Source organism: Plectropomus leopardus, chromosome 21 (genome assembly GCF_026936395.1).
Source record: "Plectropomus leopardus strain MGB_pleo_1.0 chromosome 21, ASM2693639v1, whole genome shotgun sequence".
Lineage (NCBI taxonomy): Eukaryota > Metazoa > Chordata > Actinopteri > Perciformes > Serranidae > Plectropomus > Plectropomus leopardus.
In genome coordinates, this window is record NC_142196.1 from 12,617,658 (window position 1) to 12,638,266 (window position 20,609).

Below are 20,609 nucleotides of genomic sequence, written 5' to 3' on the forward strand. Positions count from 1 at the left end.
CATGGTTTGGGGAAGTACTCAAGAAGTACATTAGGACGATCATCAAGAATGCTCACCATTTTTTGATTCTTTATTCAGCGTGAAAGCATGCGAGAAAAACAAAGTTTTCTTCACAAACTCAATGTAACACGGGGTGAGTAATAGATATACAAATGGTCATTTTGTTGGTGAAGTATTACTTTAATTCTCAAATATAGCATGCAAAGACAATATGTCAGTTCTGTAACAGTATTTTACATTAAGCAGATACCATGACCTACCAATGAAGCATTACACTGCAGGTGTCCATGTTAAAGAAAAAAAGTATAATTTACCCAGCAACAAAAGACACACAAAAAAGGACAAAGTTAGCAGCTAGCTAGAGAACAAAGAAGGGAACTTATCACTTAAAGAAACAAATATTCCTGTTACTCACAAATGAATGCTTAATGTTCCTTGTGATCTGTTAGATGTGTAAAAAGGCAGCTGTATGCCAATAAGTTGGCTGTATCACCTTGAAGTGGAAACATAAAGGCAGGCACATACAGGTGGCAGGCAGAATTGCATTGTAAAATTGAGGCTTATAGGAAACCAGTCTAAACACTGAGGTTGTAATTTTTTATAGCCGTTACATTGTGCAATCAACATTTACTTCATAATTATAAGTGAAAGCAAAAAACATTGTCTATTTCCACATTAAAAATTAATAATATATTATTGTTGTCTTTACCTTGTTTCTGCTGCCGTCAGGTAGCCATAAAGTAGTTGGCACAGATTTTAATAGTCATCTAACATCTGCATGGTTCACCAAACTTATAATGTTATTGTTCTGTGTTACTGTTTGATGGTGTTTCAGTCATTCAGTAAGTTCTTTGAAATGCCATCAACAGCCTTTACAGTCAGACAAAATGCTCACAACCTGTCCTACATGCTGAAATGTTACCTGCTTTTGAATGTTCAAACTGAATTATCGTTGACTGAAATGTACACTCGCTAATTACTGAGTTTGAAATAGGATCACAAATTACCGTGTTAGGTATTAAAGCCTAAAATGCCAATTTTGTTAATAGCGTGCCACGGGCATTTGAAACTTTACCAACCCATTATTATTTTGCTTACATGCTCATTGGAGGCCTTGTTGCAGGTGCTTTGATCTGAGATATAACAACATGAGTGAGAGGCAGAGATATGAGTCAGATGCAATAAAAGGCAGTTATGCTGGTGGGCCCGCCGGTGCATCAAATTCAATTTCCAGGGTAAAAGAGCGAGTTGAGTGTTTACCTGAGGCTGAGGAGGTCTCACTTCTCTGCTATCAGGGCTGCAAATCTTAAAGGCATTTAGACAAGCGACTGTTCAGTTTAAAGACACGACGGAGAACAAGTGGGAAGACAAGTAGGAGTGTGGTAATTGGAATCAGAGAGAAAAGGGAGCAGAAAAGAAATGGAGAGCAAAAGAAAAAAGAGGGAATAGAGAGTCAAAGAGAGAGAGGTGGAGGTTGAGAAGAGAAAGATTTTGTATCCAGATAAAGAAGCAGACCCACAAAATAAAATAACAAAGATCACTTTGATGCATTTAGGTTATCTAAACCCTCCGCAGTCCTGAGGCTTATTTCAAGGTGTGGATTTGCATGTGCACACAAATACCTGCTGAAATGTACACACGGGGTGCGCAGAGTGCAGCGCAGGAGGCAAATGTTTGGTTTTTAAGCAGTTTGTGGGGTCTCTTCAGGTTAGCAAGCTATCAAAAGCATATCATGGCGAGATCAAAATAAGTTTCCATCTCTCCATCTTTGGCTTTCGCTTTCTCTCAAACTCTCACGCTGTTGAGGGTTTAGAGATGAAAGTGAGGAGTCCCTTTAGGCAACAGACATCTCATTTCTGTTTCGTCTTCTCCTCTTGTCTCCTCTCCTCTTTTCTCTCCTCCGATAGTCATTGGTTGGTTGGTATTAGTGGTGTGAATCGCTGGCTCTAGCTGTGAAGGAAAAGATAATAATTCAGTTGTTCTCTTGATAATGAGGTCAAGCTATTTATTCGAGTAAAGAAAGAAAATTAGCATTTATTTGCACTTAGCTTCTCTAATGTTTAATCTTTGATGAGTCTTTTTTGTCCCTCAGATATCATTAAGGAAACAGAGCTGCCACGAGTAAAAAAAGTTCTCAGTGTACTGTAAATTAGTTTGAATATATACAGCACATTGGCTAAATTAGATTCCTTTTGAGCACATAGTTAGGGAAATAGATTTCACCCATTGTTAATTTTCTCTTTGTCTAACCCCTGATTACTTTGCTTATGTAAGCTTTATGTAACCTAAGAGGCACCAACAGCGCTTAAAGGAGAAAACTGTGTTGTCTAAATGGAGCAGCGAAAAAGGAAAGGATCCCAATAATTGTGGTTGTAATTGACAAAGTTTGGTAAAATGAGGTTTCTTCCCTAGCTGTCTTCCTCTGTGGACCTTTTTGTGGGGTTTTGAGACTCAGACCGCCCTCCCTGACTGTGCAGCCAATTTGTTTTCTCAGATAAAAGTAAATAAGCTGAGCTCAATTTAATTGTGCCCCATTATCCCACCCTCCAGTCACTGTGGAAAACAAAACCCACACAATGCTCCACTGAGACCAGGCTTTTGGAAGGAATCAAATTAGGATATGCTCTGTGTGTGTGTGTGCGCACACACACGTGCATGTGCGTGCGCGCGTGTGCATGTGTGTGTGCTGAGAGAGAAAGAGGGAGAAAATAGTCTGGAGAGGTAGGGGGTAGAGAGAATTTTCTGTATGGGAGGACTCTACTGATTCAAACCTGTAAACAAGAGCACTACACACACACACACACACACACACACACACACACACACACAGAGAGAGAGAGAGAGAGAGATCTCAACCCTTTAATGACAGTCCAGCTGAGCTCCCTGCTTACAGTCCACAACAGCTTTTCAGCACATCAAAGGAACAAATTTCCAGTAAAACACACAGTAACAAAAGTCATTGTTTTCAATCAACCTCCCCTCTTCTGGCTTGGGCCGTCGGTCTGCATTCTGCAGACTGGTGTGCACTGAGATACAGAGCACAGAGAGAGGGGAGGAAGGCAGATCTTTTATTTCTGGAACACACAGAAACCAATTTGTGGGGTTGAAATGATTCTCGTCAATAGCACCGACTGCAGCCTTCAAGCTAATTAGAAACTTCAGTGAAACAGCAATAACAAGTTAATTATGTTGCAGGGATATTAAAGTCTTGTATTCCCTCCCTCCATCAGCATCTCTGCTTTCACATCTCCACCAACGCTCTTCTGTGTAAACACGCTGCTTTTTCTCCCTCTATTTTGAGTTCTCGGGGAAAGGCTTTGAACCCACCGCAGACTTTAGAAATTGCATATTGTTAATTAATGTGTGATCATTTATCTCGAGTCCTGGTGAAGAGCTATTTGTTTGCAGGATCATTATAGAAAATCGCTTTTAAGTTCACGTTGAGCCGTGACTAGCTTGCCTAAACAAAAGGGAATAAAAGAAAAATTAACCTTCCAAGGAAGAGATTTTCTTTGATCATGTGGTCTGGTGTGAACAGCAATGATATTATTGAAGTGAGATATTATTACCACATTAAAATTATGATTTTAATTTTAATGCATCATTCTCCTATATTGTAGAGAATGACCAAAGAGCGAGGTAACACAGGTTGTTTTATGAGGAAAATGTTCAGTTTTCTTTTCCAGAAAAGAAATTTGTAAAAACTCTTTTATTTATTGTGGAATAACTTCTATACAACTAAATGAATGCAAGTTTTGTCAAACTTTTTTGATTTTTAGAAAAACTAACTTTAACTTTAACTAACCTTAACGTTACATCTGTAACGTTAAGGTTCATTGATTTGGTTTTGGAAAGTAAAGATACATAGGTTACATTTAGGAAAAGAAACACGGTTGGGCATTGACACATTACATACTTCACATAAAATTACGTACTAAAGGTTTAGGAAAGTAAAGTTCCGTAACTTAGGTTTTGGAAAAGAAACATGGTTGGGCATCAGCACATACTGAACCTAAAGTTACGTGGATTAGCTTTAGACAAGTGAAGTCAGATTTAGAAAAAGAAATATTGTGATGACATACTGTAAAATAAGTCAAAGTGCACTTGGCCTCACACAGGACACAATCAGCAGTCTCCTGGCAGAAATTCCTGTGTTTGTTAGACCTAACCACAGCTCCAACAAGCAGTCTTCATACAAAATGTAGCACTTTGACGCACTTACTTCTTTACTCATGTCAGCGCATTGACCACATGATCGCAGCATTCCCCATTATGTGTGTTATATACAAATTCTAGTGCATCACTTTTTGTAGGTATATGTACAAAGAGTGCATGAAAACAGCCTGCCCTAAGACATGTAGTAGCTCTGCCAAATGCTTTGAAGTAAAGTGAGTTATCACAAATGATTAATATTAATATTAATATATTATATTCATATTTTTGAACAAACATGTTTCAGTCCTAGTTTATGGTGAAGCTATTGAATCCTGGTTGTCTGTAGTGTCTGGATTTGACACAGTTATGTTACTGGTTCATGGGAGGAATGTAAAGGTTTCAGTGGTTTCCAATTTACTGAACAGTTTTGACCACAAGAGGGAGCCATTCAGCCTGGATTGTGCTGTGTTGTGCTATGTTACAGTGCCTGACAAAAGTGAATTACCATCTCTCCTTCATCATCTTGTGTACTCTGCTTAATGTGCTGATGCAGGTCTCTGGCTGGCTGTCATTATACAAGACTGTGATCAGTAGTTTAAGACCCAGACTCTCATTAAAATGCAGATTCTAACATATTATTTCTCACTCCCTCTCTCACTGCTTCAGTTGGATCATTACCCTCAAGTCAGCTACACTCTCCCAGATGCCTCAGACACACAGTTCAACCTGGTCAAGACACTATTCTTGGGGAAAGTCTTTGGTAAGTGTATCAGCTGGTCTAATCCTTTTTACCATTTTCACACTGTGCAAACTTTTTGTGATCTTTTTTTAAACTCAAATACCACCTTATCCCCACTCCATCATGGTCCAAATCACTTGTTTATGAGTTTTTCGGAACATTAAGAGGCTCAAGTTTCATATCTTCTGAAAAAAATCATTTTAATTGTGGATTATTGAGTGTTGCTATTGAGTTTTAAAAAATGCGATTTTCAGTAAAATAAAACATCCATACAGTTATTAAAATTGAATTAATGTTCGTTGCTTGACCTTGCTGTAATTCTTCAGCTCATAGTTCACTACTTGAGTTAAAACAGATAAAAAATAATCTCAGTTTTCTGTTATGAGGCAAACTGTAGTCGACATCTCTCCTGTCCAAAAGTAAAAGCCTAGACGATAAAAACACACTGAATGTGTGTTGTTAGTTTCAGTTGTTGTCATGTTTAGGTCCTTAATTCATATTTTTATATGTTCAAGTGCAGGTAAACCCCCTAAACCTTTGTTTTACAAACCACCTCATTTACAAATGGGTCCCTAAAAGACCCATTGCTAAAAAATTAAGATCAATCAACACTAGAAAATGAATACATTTTGAAAAAAATATCTAAAAACACACACATAATGTCTCCATGTGCTCCACTATTCTTGACTCTTGTAAATAGAAAATAGAGTGTAGTTGCACATTTTGTCCACTAGAGGATGCCAAAGGACTAAAAGAGGGATATTTATGCAGCACATGATCCCAGCTGCATCTACTGCACCACATTTGTGGCTGATGAGGTTATGAAATCTGGTTATACAATGTTATGTTCTGATGGAAACTTTCTCATTGAAATAACCTAAATATTTCATTGCCTAACTGTTACGAGAACCCCCAGTGCATGTCCAGTGTAGATAATTAATGGGATATAATAATCCCCAAACTTGACTTTGGGAGTTTTTCTCTTCAGTTTGGCTGTTTAAGTTGGTCAGCCACAACTGCTTACACACATTACTTGTTGCAGACAATGACGCTGCAGTGCTGAAGCTAATTAAAATGTGATTCATGATCTTTTGCATCAGTTTATTTTTCCCACTGAATTAACTTGGAGCATAGGTCTTAACAAAGCGCTTAATCATCTGCCCAAACACAGACTTTGATTACACTGATTGCTCTTATTATCAACATCCACTTACCTCAAGGTAGTTATGTTCTCCCAAGTAGTCACTGTGGTTTATAGCTTGATTTTGGCCGGTGTTATTAGCTACTTTAATTACTTCTAATATATCTTGTGCCTCAGAATTTGCAGCTTTCTCTGTTCCTGTCTTTTCTGTATTTTCGTCTCTTTTCTTCCTTTCCCCTTATCTTCTTTGTCCTCTACCTCAAGTGCTGAGAAAGTCAGTGAGGTTGAAGTAATGGCTGACTTCACTCACCAGCCAGAACTATCGACTGCTGCACACACCACCGGGACCCCTGGGAATACAGCAACATGCACGCACACATACAAACACGCAAACTGCACATGCACACACGAAACACAGCCATCCATCTTCACCCAACTAACACAGCACAGATGCTTTAAGGACACACAGGACAAAGTCATTGCACGTGCCAAAACAGCCCCAACTCATATAGCCATCTCCACATATGGAGTCCAGCAAATATATAGACTTGACATAGTGAGATGTTACTGTATGTCTCCCATACATCATAAATGTATGATATGTCTCAATCATAACAGAATAGCGCATATAGACAGAGCAGAGGAAAAAAGGTAATTGGATGGAAGAGGAAAGAGGAAGACAGAAGGATGACAGGAATCTTGTGACGAGGAAGACAGAGAGAGAAAGGAAACAGAACAAAAGCAGGCGTTTGATTTTGCACATCTCATCAGATCTGTTCCACTTCTGTGTCGGGACCACAGAGACAAGAGAGGCTGTCAGACAGCCCAGCTATCAGATTCTCTATTTCTGGGAGACAGAGACTCTGTGTTTGGTACAGCGCACACACAGACACACTGATCACAGAGACGTCTCCACTATCACCTCACAGTCTGCTGATTGTGGGATGGGATAAGCTGGCTAGAATAAAAATGGTCGAATAAAAGCAAGGTAGACATTATAGAATAGAGAGATACATAGAAAGACGTGCATAGATAACCAGTCACTGTTTCTGTTATCATTACTTAAATATTGTAAACGTGTTGTTGTTTTGTCATTAACTAACTCCATAGGTAACACTCATAAGGGTGCCATTGATTAGGGCCCCAATATCCAATAACCTGTGAGCTACAAAAGGTATAAATACCATAAACAACCTCTGAAGTAATGGAATATTTGCATTATGTACAACTAGTTTATAGAGCTGCAGTGATTAAGCCATTAATATATTCATTGTCAACTATTAAATTATGTAATCACCAACTAATTTGACAATGGAAAAGTCAAAATGTCCTGACTCTAGCCTCTCAAATGTGAATATTTTCTGGTTTCTTTACTCCTTTATCACAAAAGTTTTAATGTATTTGGGTTGTGGACAAAACAAGACATTTGAGAATGTCATCTTGGGCATGGGGAAATCACTGATTGCCTTTTTTTAGACAATTTATAGGTCAAACAACTAATCGGTTATTCAGAAAAATAATCAACATATGACAGCAACAATGAAAATGATTGATAGTTGGTGCCCTACTAATTAACCTAGATCCCACTTTTTTGTTTTTTCCACATTAGTCACAGATGCGCGGCCCTTATTTTCCCAGTCGTCCTCCTGTGTCTCTCTCAGACAGTCTCCTTAAGCTTGATTGACAGATGCATTATTTTCATCGCATGGGACACTTTAAGCTTTGTTGACCTGAGCCTTCTAACATAGTGGCATGTGTACGGTACTACAGCAACTTTGTGCCTTCTTCCTCAACATATACTGTTTTTACAAGCAAATTCTGTATTTTCATTAGTGTATAATCATCTGAAACTAAGAATAGTTGTTATAGTAGCCTAGAAAGGCAAAACATCTGTGTGTGTGTGTGTGTGTGTGTGTGTGTGTGTTCTCTCACACTCTTTGCACACAGAAGTTTCAGCCAGTTGCAATCTGTGCCCTCACCACTGGATGGTGTCACCACCAGTGTGCTCTGACAAAACGTGACTGTTCACTGTTGTACAGAATTACTGTTAAATTAGGAAAACCTGAGAAAAATTTGAGAAACTATTTGTCAGATTAATAATCAAAATAACTGTTAATTACATTCCTAACTGCAAAGCACTTCTAATCCGGACTCAGGGTGAAATACTGCCACAGGAACTAGCAGTTAAAACCATTTTTAAAGCATTCAGGGTTTTATCTCTGTTATTCAAAGTGTTTGTAAAGTGATGATCGACTGCAATGCTGCGGTCAGCACAGTGTCACTCTTTTTTTGTGAAAACAAAACCAATGTCTTCTTAATTGTATTTGGACTATCGAGCCTGTTTGTTGTAGCTGTCAGCGTGAATGTCTCGGGTTCAGGGTCATGAGATCTACTGTGTTTGCATTCAAAGGTAATTGTACTTAAGTAGTATTGATCATGAAGCACAGGGAGGATTCAGCACATGCTACATGAAGTATGTACTACTGTAGCCTGATGCTTAATGTAACTGTATGCAGTGTGTGAGGGTAACCGTATATGTACAACAGTCCTGTGTATATTTATATATGTAGAATGTAGTCTAATGTCTTCCCTGTGATTTTACATCGGTGTGTGTGTGTGTGTGTGTCGGTGGGTGTGTGTGTCGGTGGGTGGGTGTGGGTTGATGTATTGCGTACGGGTCTGTGCTCCCTGGATCTCTGCATCCCAGTGGAATAGATGGGGGACATGACTCATACGTTAGCCAGAACAGCAGGCACACTCCCAACCCAGTTGTCAGTGCCACAAATCTGCCTGTGAGTGTGTATCTATGTGTGTGTGGTGCATGTTTGTGTGTGTGGGTGTGCGCATGTGCATCGACTGTGAGTGTGTCTGTCTGAGAGAATAAATTCAGAGCCAAAGGCAGAGAGAGAGCAGGAGAAATAGTGACACTGTGAAAGTGCTATTAGAGACAGATGATTGTAGCCCTGAGGGTTGCTTTTAAAGGACATGTACATCAGTACCACACTGAAATTCAGATTTCTCTCTCTTCTGTGTGTTTTTTTTTTTTATCCCCCAGCGTCCCATATTCTGTTAAGTCTGCCTACACATATTTAACATATTTCTCCCAGTGGATGCTGCCAATTATTTTACGAAGGCTTTAAGTCATACTGCCATTTCCAGGTGTAATGGCTTTATTCTGAGAAACTGTGAGGCATAATGGTTGTTATTTTCATTCAGGGTTTTTGTCTCGCTTTGATTTTGAATTAGGTCTTTTCTTTCGCTTCAAACAGACATTGACCATCATGGTATACCAAGGAGCCATTTTCAGCAGAGCATGATGGGAACCAAGAGCTTTTTTGGAAAGTGCTTAATAAACTTGCCCTATACAGAAACCTGACAACCATAACTCTCAACCATCTCTTAAGTGAAGTATTGGCAGCACCATAAGCAATGAACATGATTACTCTATATCTAGATCTAAACAATGTATCCCTAAAATCCAGGCTCAGTGTAATATATAATATGTATTACAAGTCTATGTTTATTATTATTACTATTATTTTAAACATTTTTGGGGCTTTTTTGTTTGTTTTTTGTTCTAACATTTGTTTAAACATTGACATATTTACCTTTGGTGCAGCAAAGTAAGCAGACTGTGCTTTTATATAGATATAGGCATACAGTATGACCAACATTATTTGAAAATAACAGCTGTGACAATATACTGATGGAGCTCAGGGTTGTTTTCACGGGTGAAAGGTGAAAATGCTCATTTTGGCTCAACATCACTGTCACACTCTGAAATTTACAAGTACTTAGGACTTAGTCTTGATGAGCGTCTTAACTTTAAAGAAGGAATGAAAGTTTCATCAGACTCTACAAGTATTTTAGGGCACTGGGAGCTGTTGCTAATAAAATTCAGCTATTTAGAGACTGTTGTTATAAAACCTATACACAGTTGTTCTAATCTTGTTTGTGTCCTATTTCAGATTATGGTGCAGGGGTCTGACGCAGTTCAGAACAGAGCTATGCGCTGTTTTCTGGGAGTGCATAGGATGCCCCAGGAATGAGTCCTAAAACATGGAAAATAGTTAGTTTTTCAGCACGTATGGTTCTCCCCTCCTCTCAAAGACAGTGGGGTTTTTAATGGGTTTGTGGTTAGATGCCTGGAATAAGGTCTGTGGTTGACACAAGCTTAAGAGTCTTTTTACTTTTTGTCCCTCAACAGTAAATACCCAATGTGTGAACCTTGAGGCTTTTATTTGTCTTTAAAGGGGAGGTTGCTAACAAGTGGATTAATGAAACTACAGAACGTCATCGTCCCAAATACAGCTTCTGGTGGTGGCGACGTTTTGCCATGCAACAGTAGCGTAGTTTGTTTATAGCCCAGCGTTAGCTTTTTACTCTTAGCAGTTGAATTTATGGTTAAAAAATCCTGAAAGTTTTGTTCTTTTAATATGATTATCTTGCTGAACAAAACATTAAGTAACATAAATATTTGTTAACCACAGAGTATATTTTCTGTAATAATCCAAAATCCAGTGGATTAATCCCACTGACTTTTTGACGAAGGGAGCAGGGTGAAGCTAACACTCATGTCAGTCTACAAAATGTCACATGCATGATATGAAATAAATAACAAATGAAATGCACTTTTTGTTCTTAGTTTGTATTAAAGGCCTACCAGCAGCGTAGGAGGGTGCTATAGGTCTGATGTGTTAAAGGCACAGTTTGTGTCTCGCGCTTCATAGCTGTTCAGGAGCATTTTGCTCATATTTGCTTTAATATTGTTTGTCTTTGTTTGACATGCAGGGAGGTGTATTATGTTTGCTCTTTCGCTCTCATGTTATGCTCTTGTTTGTTATGATCATGGTGTTTTGTAAGCCCATGCAGGCTGGGCACCTTTTGGTGCGTGATGCTTTGAAAAATAAATTACCTTACCTTCTAATCCATCAAAAGGAGTTATGTAATTACATTTCTAAGTAAATGTAATTGGCATCTGTTACAGTTAGTGGGAAAAAGTATGTAATTGAATTCCAGTCATTGATAACAGTGTTGGTGATTACAAAGGGTAACATCTGAATATATTATTTTCAATAGAGGCCTTATGCATATTATACTCTTATTTATATTGAGGAAATAATAAAAAGTTTGATAATAATCATTATTTAGCACTGTTGTGAGATTTACAATGTGTGGTTTAAATGTATGTTTGTAGGACTTTTCAGCTTTATTGCACAGTCTAAAACATCTGTTGGAAAATCAACCAAAAGGTAATCAAATTTGATGATATTACTTTAATAAAGTAATCAAAATAGTTACAGTACATATTTAATTTTAACTAGTAATCCATAACCTGTGACATTTCAAAAGAAACCTTCCTAAAACTGTGTATATAAATGTTGTTTAATTTGTTATAAATGTTATATTAATTAAAAAGATATCAGCTGGACAGCACTCTAACCGAACACATTTCAATACACAGCTTATTAATTTACAGACAGTTGCCCCCTTCTTCAATATTTAGCAGATGCCCCTTTGCATGCGGAGGAGTTTGCTTGAAACATCAGTGCATTAATAAATCATTTCATTGAGCTGCTGATAACGCTTTTTGGGGTTCCTGTTTTTGAGGACTCAGCACTCAGCTACTGTATACATTGTAGAGTCCACTGATTCTTTATCAGGCACAATTCACTTCACTCACTGCAGCGGTTTCTAAAGCCATGATGAAGTACAATCAGTTTCCTTCCTTACAGGCAATCATTGGTTCATCACCTGTCTTTTTTGTTGTGACCTTTGAGCAGAGCCCCGAATCGCTGATGAATCCTGACGTTAGATGAGGCTGATAACAGAGTCGTTTTCTCTATAATCTCTATAATCTCTGTCATCTTAGTGTGCCTTTAAATCAGATGAACATGCCTGTACGTGGTCACCGCTTCATGTGTGTGTGTGTGTGTCTGTGTGTGTTTGTGTGAGGATGACATCATGCCAGGCTATCACCACTGGTTGTACTTGATACTGGTGAGTCCTGATCCGTGGCACTGTGGGTCCAGGATCCAGGTTTTCTCCAGTTGCTGTGTTGGAGTGGGGGTGGGACTGCACTGCAGTGAGAGAGGGAGAGAGAGAGAGACAGACAGAGAGAGAGAGACGCTTGCCAATGTGGTACCGTGTCAAGACATCCATATAGAGGAACGAGTGACAGAAGAGAAGAGGAAGCTGGTTTGCCTCACAAACTGTATACAGACACTGACGCAAACTACTCCACATAGGTAACTACAGTTGTGTGCATGTGTGTGTGTGTGTGTGTGTGTGTGTGTGTGTGTGTGTGTGTGTGTGTGAGTGTGTGTGTTTGTATACGTATACCTGTGTCTTCATTTGTATGTGTTCTTGCATATGCATGAGTGTTACCAGGTCTAAGTGATTCATCATCTCTGTTTTCTGAAATGTGAATTAAATTTGCTGCTACATTTCCCCATAGATCGACATTTAACCAGATTTGTGATGCTTTTGAATCTTAAAGGCCATCCACCCCCTGATGTAATTGGATTGCAGGGAAATTAAACAGAACCCCGGTGTGAGTCTGAGTCAGAAGGCAAAAAAATGAGTCGTGTATTAATTATTTTTACTGTTTGTTGCTGCGTCTCTGTTATGTCTGTGTTTTCTTGGCTCGGTGTCTGTACAGCCTCACATCCTGGTGGAGGAGGAAGCTGGAGGCGGCAGTGATGGATACACCTGTGTGTGTATCTGTGTGTATGTGTGTGTTCAGTAGGGCGTTGTAACCACAGGTGTATTCTCCATGTCTAAAACTAACAGTCATACATCTGCTTCACTTCTTATCTGCCTTCTCGTTGATCTTTTTCTCTCCACCTCCACTTCCTTAATTCATCACACACCTCCTCTCTTTGCAAGTCTCTATTTGCTGCAAATCATGTCAGTTTTTTACTCACTATGTTGTTTTTATGACATTCATGCCAGCAGTTTAGAGAGGATTACCACACTTACAACCAAATACAGAAGTGCACAAGAACCAGAATTCAAAGAGGAAGAGAAGTTGTGTTCAGTTTGTAGTTTTTGGCTTAATTAGCAAACTTTGCATTGGATTTTAAACAAAGAAAAAGCATGAATCGACAAGAACGCACAAATAAATTTGAAGCAAATGTAAGAGAATTGACTTGTCTTTTAATTTTATATCTTTACACCTGTAGGTCAATATTTCTTGCAATTTTTTTGTCTTTCTTACTAATTTTTACATTTTTTACTCTATTCGGGCTTTTTCTCATTATTTAAAATTTCTCACTCTTTCTTTCAGTCTGTCTCTGTCTTTGGTACATTGGCTGTGCATGCATGCATGTTTGCATTACTACATGTTACATATTACTTTTTATACTACAAGGGTTGTGGTGGGTGGATTCACATTAATATTCTTTTGATATGCCTAAAATGCATCATACTTTCATTAACCCCACCCCCCTTCTTTTTCTCTCTTTCACCCCTGCATCAGCTTCCATTTGTTGCCATGGCAACTGCGTTTGATCTCCGCTCCCCTGCCCCTCTATTTGAACACCCTTCTTGTCACCCCATTTCTTTTCCACTCCTCATTTTTTTTCACCCAGACACGCATACACACCAGAGACACTCTCCTCTGTCTTTTTTTTCTCTCCTTCCTCCTCCACCCCCCTCCTCTTAAGTCTCTCACCTTTCCCGTCAACATCTGCCTTTTTTGGAAAGGCAGCCACACCCTCCCTCTCTGCTAGCCCTGCAGTTGTGTCCGTCCTTTCTTTTTTTGGGGAACAAATTCTGTTTTTAAACACACCCCAACCCATTGTCCTCCTTCCAGCCTTCTCCTCGCGGCTTTACATGCTGCCTCACCTTTTGAATTATTCATGTGATGTCACTGCCCACCCTGGTGACACACCATCAGAAGGTGAAATCTACATGCTGACCTTGTTGGGACTGTGTGAGTGTGTGTGTCGAGATGTGTGAGGGGCCACATATTGTACATCACATTTGCAAGACCCACTTGTAATCAAATGTGATGGTACATTTCATTATTGCAATCTGAAGCCAAATGGATCAGTCTGATGCTCTTTTCTAATCACGATGAGTGTGTAGAGAGCTATTGGTTTGAGTGTGTGTTTGCAAATGCTGTATTGATCAGTCCAGAAAGCCTCTTAAGAGGCCAACAAGGCAAGCAAAATAAGGGATTACAAGCCTTAAGATTAGTGTGGTGACTGGCCCTGACAAGCTGATATTACTTGTTAATGTTCATGTATTATGTAGGATGGTGTAAGGCACTGAGGATGGACAAAGCATTCTAAAAAGGTGTAAAATATATACGTAGTTCTGTTGGCAAGAACATACCATAGAAAGCTGATAATGGTTATGTTGAGACTGCATTAGAGGGATGTTACTCTGTGGTAATTATATAGGCCATTGTTTGTGGTTTGGTTTTATTGGATGATATTATGGCTTGGTGTTCTAAAGAGAGAATCTAATATCACAATATTTTTAAGCAAATACGTGTATTGATATTGTAACAATATTTTGGGGTGGACTACTAGCACTCTCACAAAATATTTATGTGATGAGAATTTTTGATAAATGATCATCAGTAATGTAGATTTAATGACAACATGGGTAGAGGCAAATAAAACAGAACAGTCTAGTAAGTTTATAAAATTACATCACTTTGATTTCTTTCAAAAACACAGACAGAAGGCGACGAACAACTCCTGCCTACCTGAAAATAAGCAAAAAAATAAATTAGAAAAGTATAAAACAAACAAGAAAATTACTCTGGAAGTGCTGAAAAAATCTATATATATATTTATAGAGAGAGAGAGAGAGAGAGAGAGAGAGACATTCTGTAAAATAAATTTGAATATATAATAATGATAAATATAAAATATATGATATATAAAAAGAGTTTCTGAAAAAAAATTTAGGTCATTTGCCATCACTTTTTTATATTCACTAATTTCTCGTAAGAGGAACATTTTCTGCCAAGTCGGTCATTGCCTTTTCTCTATGTTTTTAAAGGGTTAATGCAACCTTTAAAACAAGGAAAAAGATAACTCTTATGATAATACCTTATCCAGAACTGAATGCCCTTTTAACACAGAGATGATGTTAAAGGCCTGGTACTAAGTCCCTTCTTTATGCCTCCTTTGCATGTTTACATAGAACCAAACAACGGTGGCATCATTCTGCTCGAGTGTGTGTGATTTTAAATAACATTGCGGAACCGAAAGAAGCATGACGGGCGTGACGTTTAACAGAACAGGATCAGCCTCTCGTGTGACATATAATGACAGCCCTCTTCAAACAATAGCAATGGCATAACATGTCAAGAACAACCTTTGCGTTCCCTTTTATATGGCGTCTCATACTCTGCTCGGAGGGTAAGGATCCCCCAGATCTTATTGTTTTCCCTATTTGCGGCCATTTACAGTTTCACCAAAACATCACAGCCATCCTGCCAGCTGTCCTGTTTATACAGAGATCATTTTTGCCCTGTTACTACCTCCCATCGCTGATTAAAGGTGAAACAACTCTGTCGCCTATTCCACCATCGTACCTTCTATACAGAACGATCAGGCTGCATGATGGCGTGATATTCCCACCTTGAACCGGCAGTGTAAAGGTGGCTTAAGACGATATTGAGTCTCATATCATGATATCGATATTATATTAATATTTTGCCCAGTCCTAATTACATTCTAAGCTTCATATTTCTTAGAGCTGAACCAAAACCAGAAGTGAACATTCACAACTTCACAAAGGTAGTTTTTGCAGGGCTAATATATTGGCATATATTCGCATTAGATGTGTTATTGTGTCCACCTCTTGTTCATCCATTAGTACTACATGGATATGATGCCATTGAAGCCATGGAGGCCTCTTATCAGTGACAGCTGGGTCTTCAGTTCATATTAAATGTGTGGTGTTTATGTGTTACATTATGTTATTTAAACTTTAAACATGCTGCTTTCCCCTCATGAAATCACTGGCCACAAAAAAAAAATCTGGAACAAGGGAAGCTTGTTGGCTATTTACTCAGCAGCATTGTATGCTAAGCAGCCTGCGCTACTCCCAAAAGAGAGCCTATTAGTATTCACACGCAGGCCTCTGCAGTGATCAACACATGTTCAGGCTACAGGAGAGAGAGGACTTGTATTCATATTCATATTCTGCATTCATAAGACGGTTATCAGTATTCTGCTCGCTGTGCTTACTCGTAAGGCACTTCTTTAACGACGGTGACTTTCTCTCCACCTATTCTGCACAACCCCCACGCATATGCAAATCCATACCATCTCTCACGTACACACTATGCACAGTGTTTTAAAGGTGTGAAGTGACTGATGGCAGATATGTGGATCTACGTCCTGCAGAAAAGGACTGATCAGTGCGGCATCAGACCACACAGTTCAGAACACACACATATGAACAGCATTAGTACCTCATCATCGCTGAACTGTATGAAAACTAGACTGCGGAACCTGATTGCTTCCAACACACACACACACACAGATACAGTGGTGTATGTCTGGTCAGATGATGAATATGTGGAGGACTCAGATTGGGCTGAGCTCTATTCCTGGCAGCACAATCAATAGTGTACAAACACACACAATTAAACACACACATCCAACTGGAAAAGAGAGAGAAAATTACATTATAAACCATGTCCAGATACTCATAAACCCATCGTCTTACTATCACGATTCAATAAATAAACACACACACAGAGCAGCAGTCTAGTTAGTCATCCCTTGTTCATATTTTGCTGCAGGATTGTCCAAACAGCAGTTCCTTCTGGGTGTGGCTCGGCCGTGTAGCAGCAGAGCAGCCATGCATGTGAAAATTAGTTGTGTCTGCACACACAGATAGAGTCCATACGAAGGGAATATTCTGCAGCTCTGTGAAAGTGCTGAAGACAGTTTGCTTGTTTTGAAATCAGGCCAGGTTTGTGCCGGCGTGGAGCGTGCAGCGTTTAAGTCTTTACTGAACTGTAGGTGTTGGATGGATTTTTTAAATTCTGTTTGCTGCCTGCAGTTTCTCCTCTCTTATCTTCTCTGCAGGTGTGTATGTGTGTGTGTCTGCTTGTGTGAGCAGCCAATGAACATCATCTTTTGTATTCATTCAGTGATAAAAGAAGCATTTTTTAATGATTGATGTGCACCGTTAATGCTACATTAGACAAACCCTGAATGATTGTGAGGGGATTTAACACTTAGGTAGTTTTAATGAATGTCCCTGGGGCCAAGTCAGCTCTGAGAGAAGAAACAACTCTCCAGTCAACACTTTACAGCTCCAAATGACTGTCAGTAAAAATCAATATTTGTCAACACTGGGAAATATGCTGTGTGTAGCCTACAAACAGCCTATATAAGCCACAGATTGAGCAGGGATGTAGCACTGGCACGACTGAGCCAGCTGCAGTTCAGATGTTGGTTTATCTGTGTTTGTTGAAGTAATTCTCTTTGAAAAATAAAGAGAGACAAAAGTCAAAGGAGAGACAGGAGCTGACTGTGACGCAGAGATAAAAGTGCACAAATTGTCGCATTTGAACAGGCACATCCGAAACTGTCAGGATTGCCATGGCAGTAGGGGGACCTCGGGTAATTCTCTAAATTATGGTTGTTGTCACAGTTGGAGTTGTTGTGAAGGGTTAGCACGGTGGACAACAGAGACACATCAGTGGAGAGAAAACAAGGAAACCAGCGTGTTTATCAAGAGTCCTGGATTCAGAGAGCAGATTTACCATTTAAAGTATCTATATAAAATGTTTAGCAACATCACAACAACTAATTGGCATTGTAGAAGCCCGGTGTTGTTCTTCTCTCTGTTTTCCATAAAGACTTGAGCTCACATTGATGGTTTTGCTTTAGAAACACATAAATCCAAACTCTTTGCTACTGAGGCATCCTGTGAGAAGGAAACTGAATTTAGAGACAAAGAGAGACTGTCAGAGCAGACGGGGTGTTAATTCATCATTCATCCTCCTAATTTGACATTAGAGGTCAATGTCAAGTGTATGGGCCTCCTCCCTCTTCCTGCCTCCTACTCATCTCTCTTTCCTCCTTGTTTGTGTAAATTCATATTAGAGTATTAGTCTATTGCATTTGTGCCCACTAGAGTTTGAGTATATGCTCACTTTTGAGTGTTCAGTAGGATTTTGAGCATTTAGATAAGTGTGTTTTCATCTTTGTTGTGTGTGTTTTGGCTAATCAGAGCTGATTCTTTCTCTTTAAAGGCATGCTTTGCTGATTTTCAACCAGCTTGGTATCAAAACAGTGACACAGACCCACCCAACCTAAAACCAGGCTGTGCTGATCGAATATAAATCAAGATTATCTTATTGCACTGCCTGTTTCTCGCCAAAAATGTTTCCAAAAACATATTTTGATGCCCTGTTTAGATGTAATTGTGAAAGTTTGTGAACAGGAAGTGGACAAAATACTGCTTCCTGCAAAGTGAAAACAGAGGCTGAAAAACGGAGATCAAATGTTAAAAGTAAGCAGCGCTAATATGAACCAGTTCTGTTGTTGCGTTGTTTCTTCCCTCAAATGTTTTCAGAAACAGCTTGCTGTTTAAGATCTGAGATCTTTTGTTGCCAGCTGGCCGCCATTGTGTCGAAAAGATGAGATTATTGGTCTGATACAGCACAGTGCATTCTGGTAGTTGTAGGTTTTCTGCCTCTTGACCAGAAGCCAATACCACAGTATTTTTTCTCTGTTTTCTTTGGTCACTTGGCACCAATTTCAAAAGTGTTTGTGTCTTTCTACTATATACCCTAGTTTTTTGTGAGGACCCTCTTTATATCAATGTTGCTGTGGTCAGTGCCTTGTTTCTCCCTGCTATCAATCTATCGCCCCACATTTCTTAATATCAGTCAAATTCATGGACTGATTCCACATACGGTAACATCACGTTTGACTGATCTAACAGTCTCATTAAGCAGTAACATGTTTCTCTCTTCAACTCTGTCTCTGTTCAGAAACTGGACACGTAGACCCAGTCGTCATCGAGCGATACAACACCCCAGGCTTTGTTGGGTGTCTTTCACGGGTACAGTTCAACGGAGTCGCCCCCCTCAAGTCTGCACTGAGAACCGTTGCACAGGCCCAGGCCACACCGACAGCCGCTCAGCCAGACAGACAACCTGAAGCCGCCTCGCCAGTATCTTACCAGGGTAAACTGGTGGAGTCCAACTGTGGGGCGTCACCTCTCACCATCCCACCGATGTCTGCTGCAACGGATCCCTGGCGTCTGGACAACACAGGTGAGGATTACTGCAGATAAGAGATGCTGCTGTGACTGCATAAGAATATCACAAGTAATTTAGTAATGAGCAAGAACTTCCTGCAGTAAAACAGACCTCAGCGCCCTCTAAAGTTGCAGTCCACAACAGTGTTTAGGATTTCAGCCTCATTACTTTGGATGCAGACGCATTCCTCAGGCCTGTTGCCAACAGTGCCTTTGGGAGCTTTGAGCTATATGAGTTCGATCCAGTCTATTGATCTGGACTCCAGGTCCAAACTCACAGTCAGCTCTCCACCCTCCTCACAGAAGGGATTTAATCGTATTTAGCTGTACATTTTCTATAGATAGATTCAATCAATGATTCATCCAGCCCTCCCTCAGTCCGTCATGATTGTTGTCTGTCTTCTCATTGATTTTTTAAAGTTCGTTTTTTTTTTTTCAAAACCCATCCTGCTTAAATCCTGTTTTTCCATTTTATGTTTTTACTTCATTGGATCTCTCCAGTGGTGTGAGGTAGTTACAGTGGACCTGTGCATGCTATTTTGATGGGCCCTAGTGCATTCTAGTTACCAGTTATGCAATTAAAAAAAGCTTATTGTCTCCTCATATGATCAAATAGAGACGTGACATTGAGTAATACATATTACAACATTCATATTACCAGAAATCATCATTGCATATGTATATTTGACAAATTTACCCAAAAGGACTATTGATGTTATCAATTAGTTTTTATAGTTTATTTATATTTTACCGTAAAACTTCAATTAATGGCCTGGGCTATAATTTGCTTAAATCACTGAACTCAACTGGCTTATATTTAGGACAGACATCTGTATGGGACAGGCTTTTAATTCTTTTCACACAAAACTTGCTCAGCAAAGATGGAAATACAGTTAAATTTTTTATTTACCCTTTTGCGACCTGGATAAAATGGCTTTATTTTATTCAAAAACATGGGAAGAATGTATTGAGCAACAAAAAAAAAGAAAAGAAGAAATGACCCAGAGGTTAACAAGAAATCTGTGAAAAGTACAAAAAAAATTACCTGAAAATTCCCCCCAAAAATCCAAACAAACAACGAAAAAGTGAGAAAAATAAAAACAAACAAAAAAATACAAAGCAAGAAATGACCTGAAAAAAATGCTTACAATTATAACAATCCTGTAAAATATTTTTAAATATAGAATATGAATATAGTTCACTGAACATTTTTCCTTAGCTTTAAAAAAAATATTCTTCTACTTTTGTGTCTCTCTTGTTTACATATATTTATAATATATAGCATATAATTTATAATATATATTGTTAGATTGCAACCATAAA

The 20,609-nt window shown here is 39.0% G+C and overlaps 1 protein-coding gene across 2 annotated transcripts in view; it reads left to right on the forward strand.

The window, feature by feature from the left end:
- The window catches only part of cntnap2a (contactin associated protein 2a), a 376,461-nt gene that overhangs the window by 349,817 nt on the left and 6,035 nt on the right, over nucleotides 1-20,609 (forward strand). For both annotated transcript variants that reach the window (XM_088071612.1, XM_042510367.2), the window contains 2 exons: nucleotides 4,822-4,915; nucleotides 19,018-19,302. In XM_088071612.1, the coding sequence (XP_087927738.1) occupies nucleotides 4,822-4,915; nucleotides 19,018-19,302 (379 nt within the window). The remainder of the gene's footprint in view (nucleotides 1-4,821; nucleotides 4,916-19,017; nucleotides 19,303-20,609) is intronic.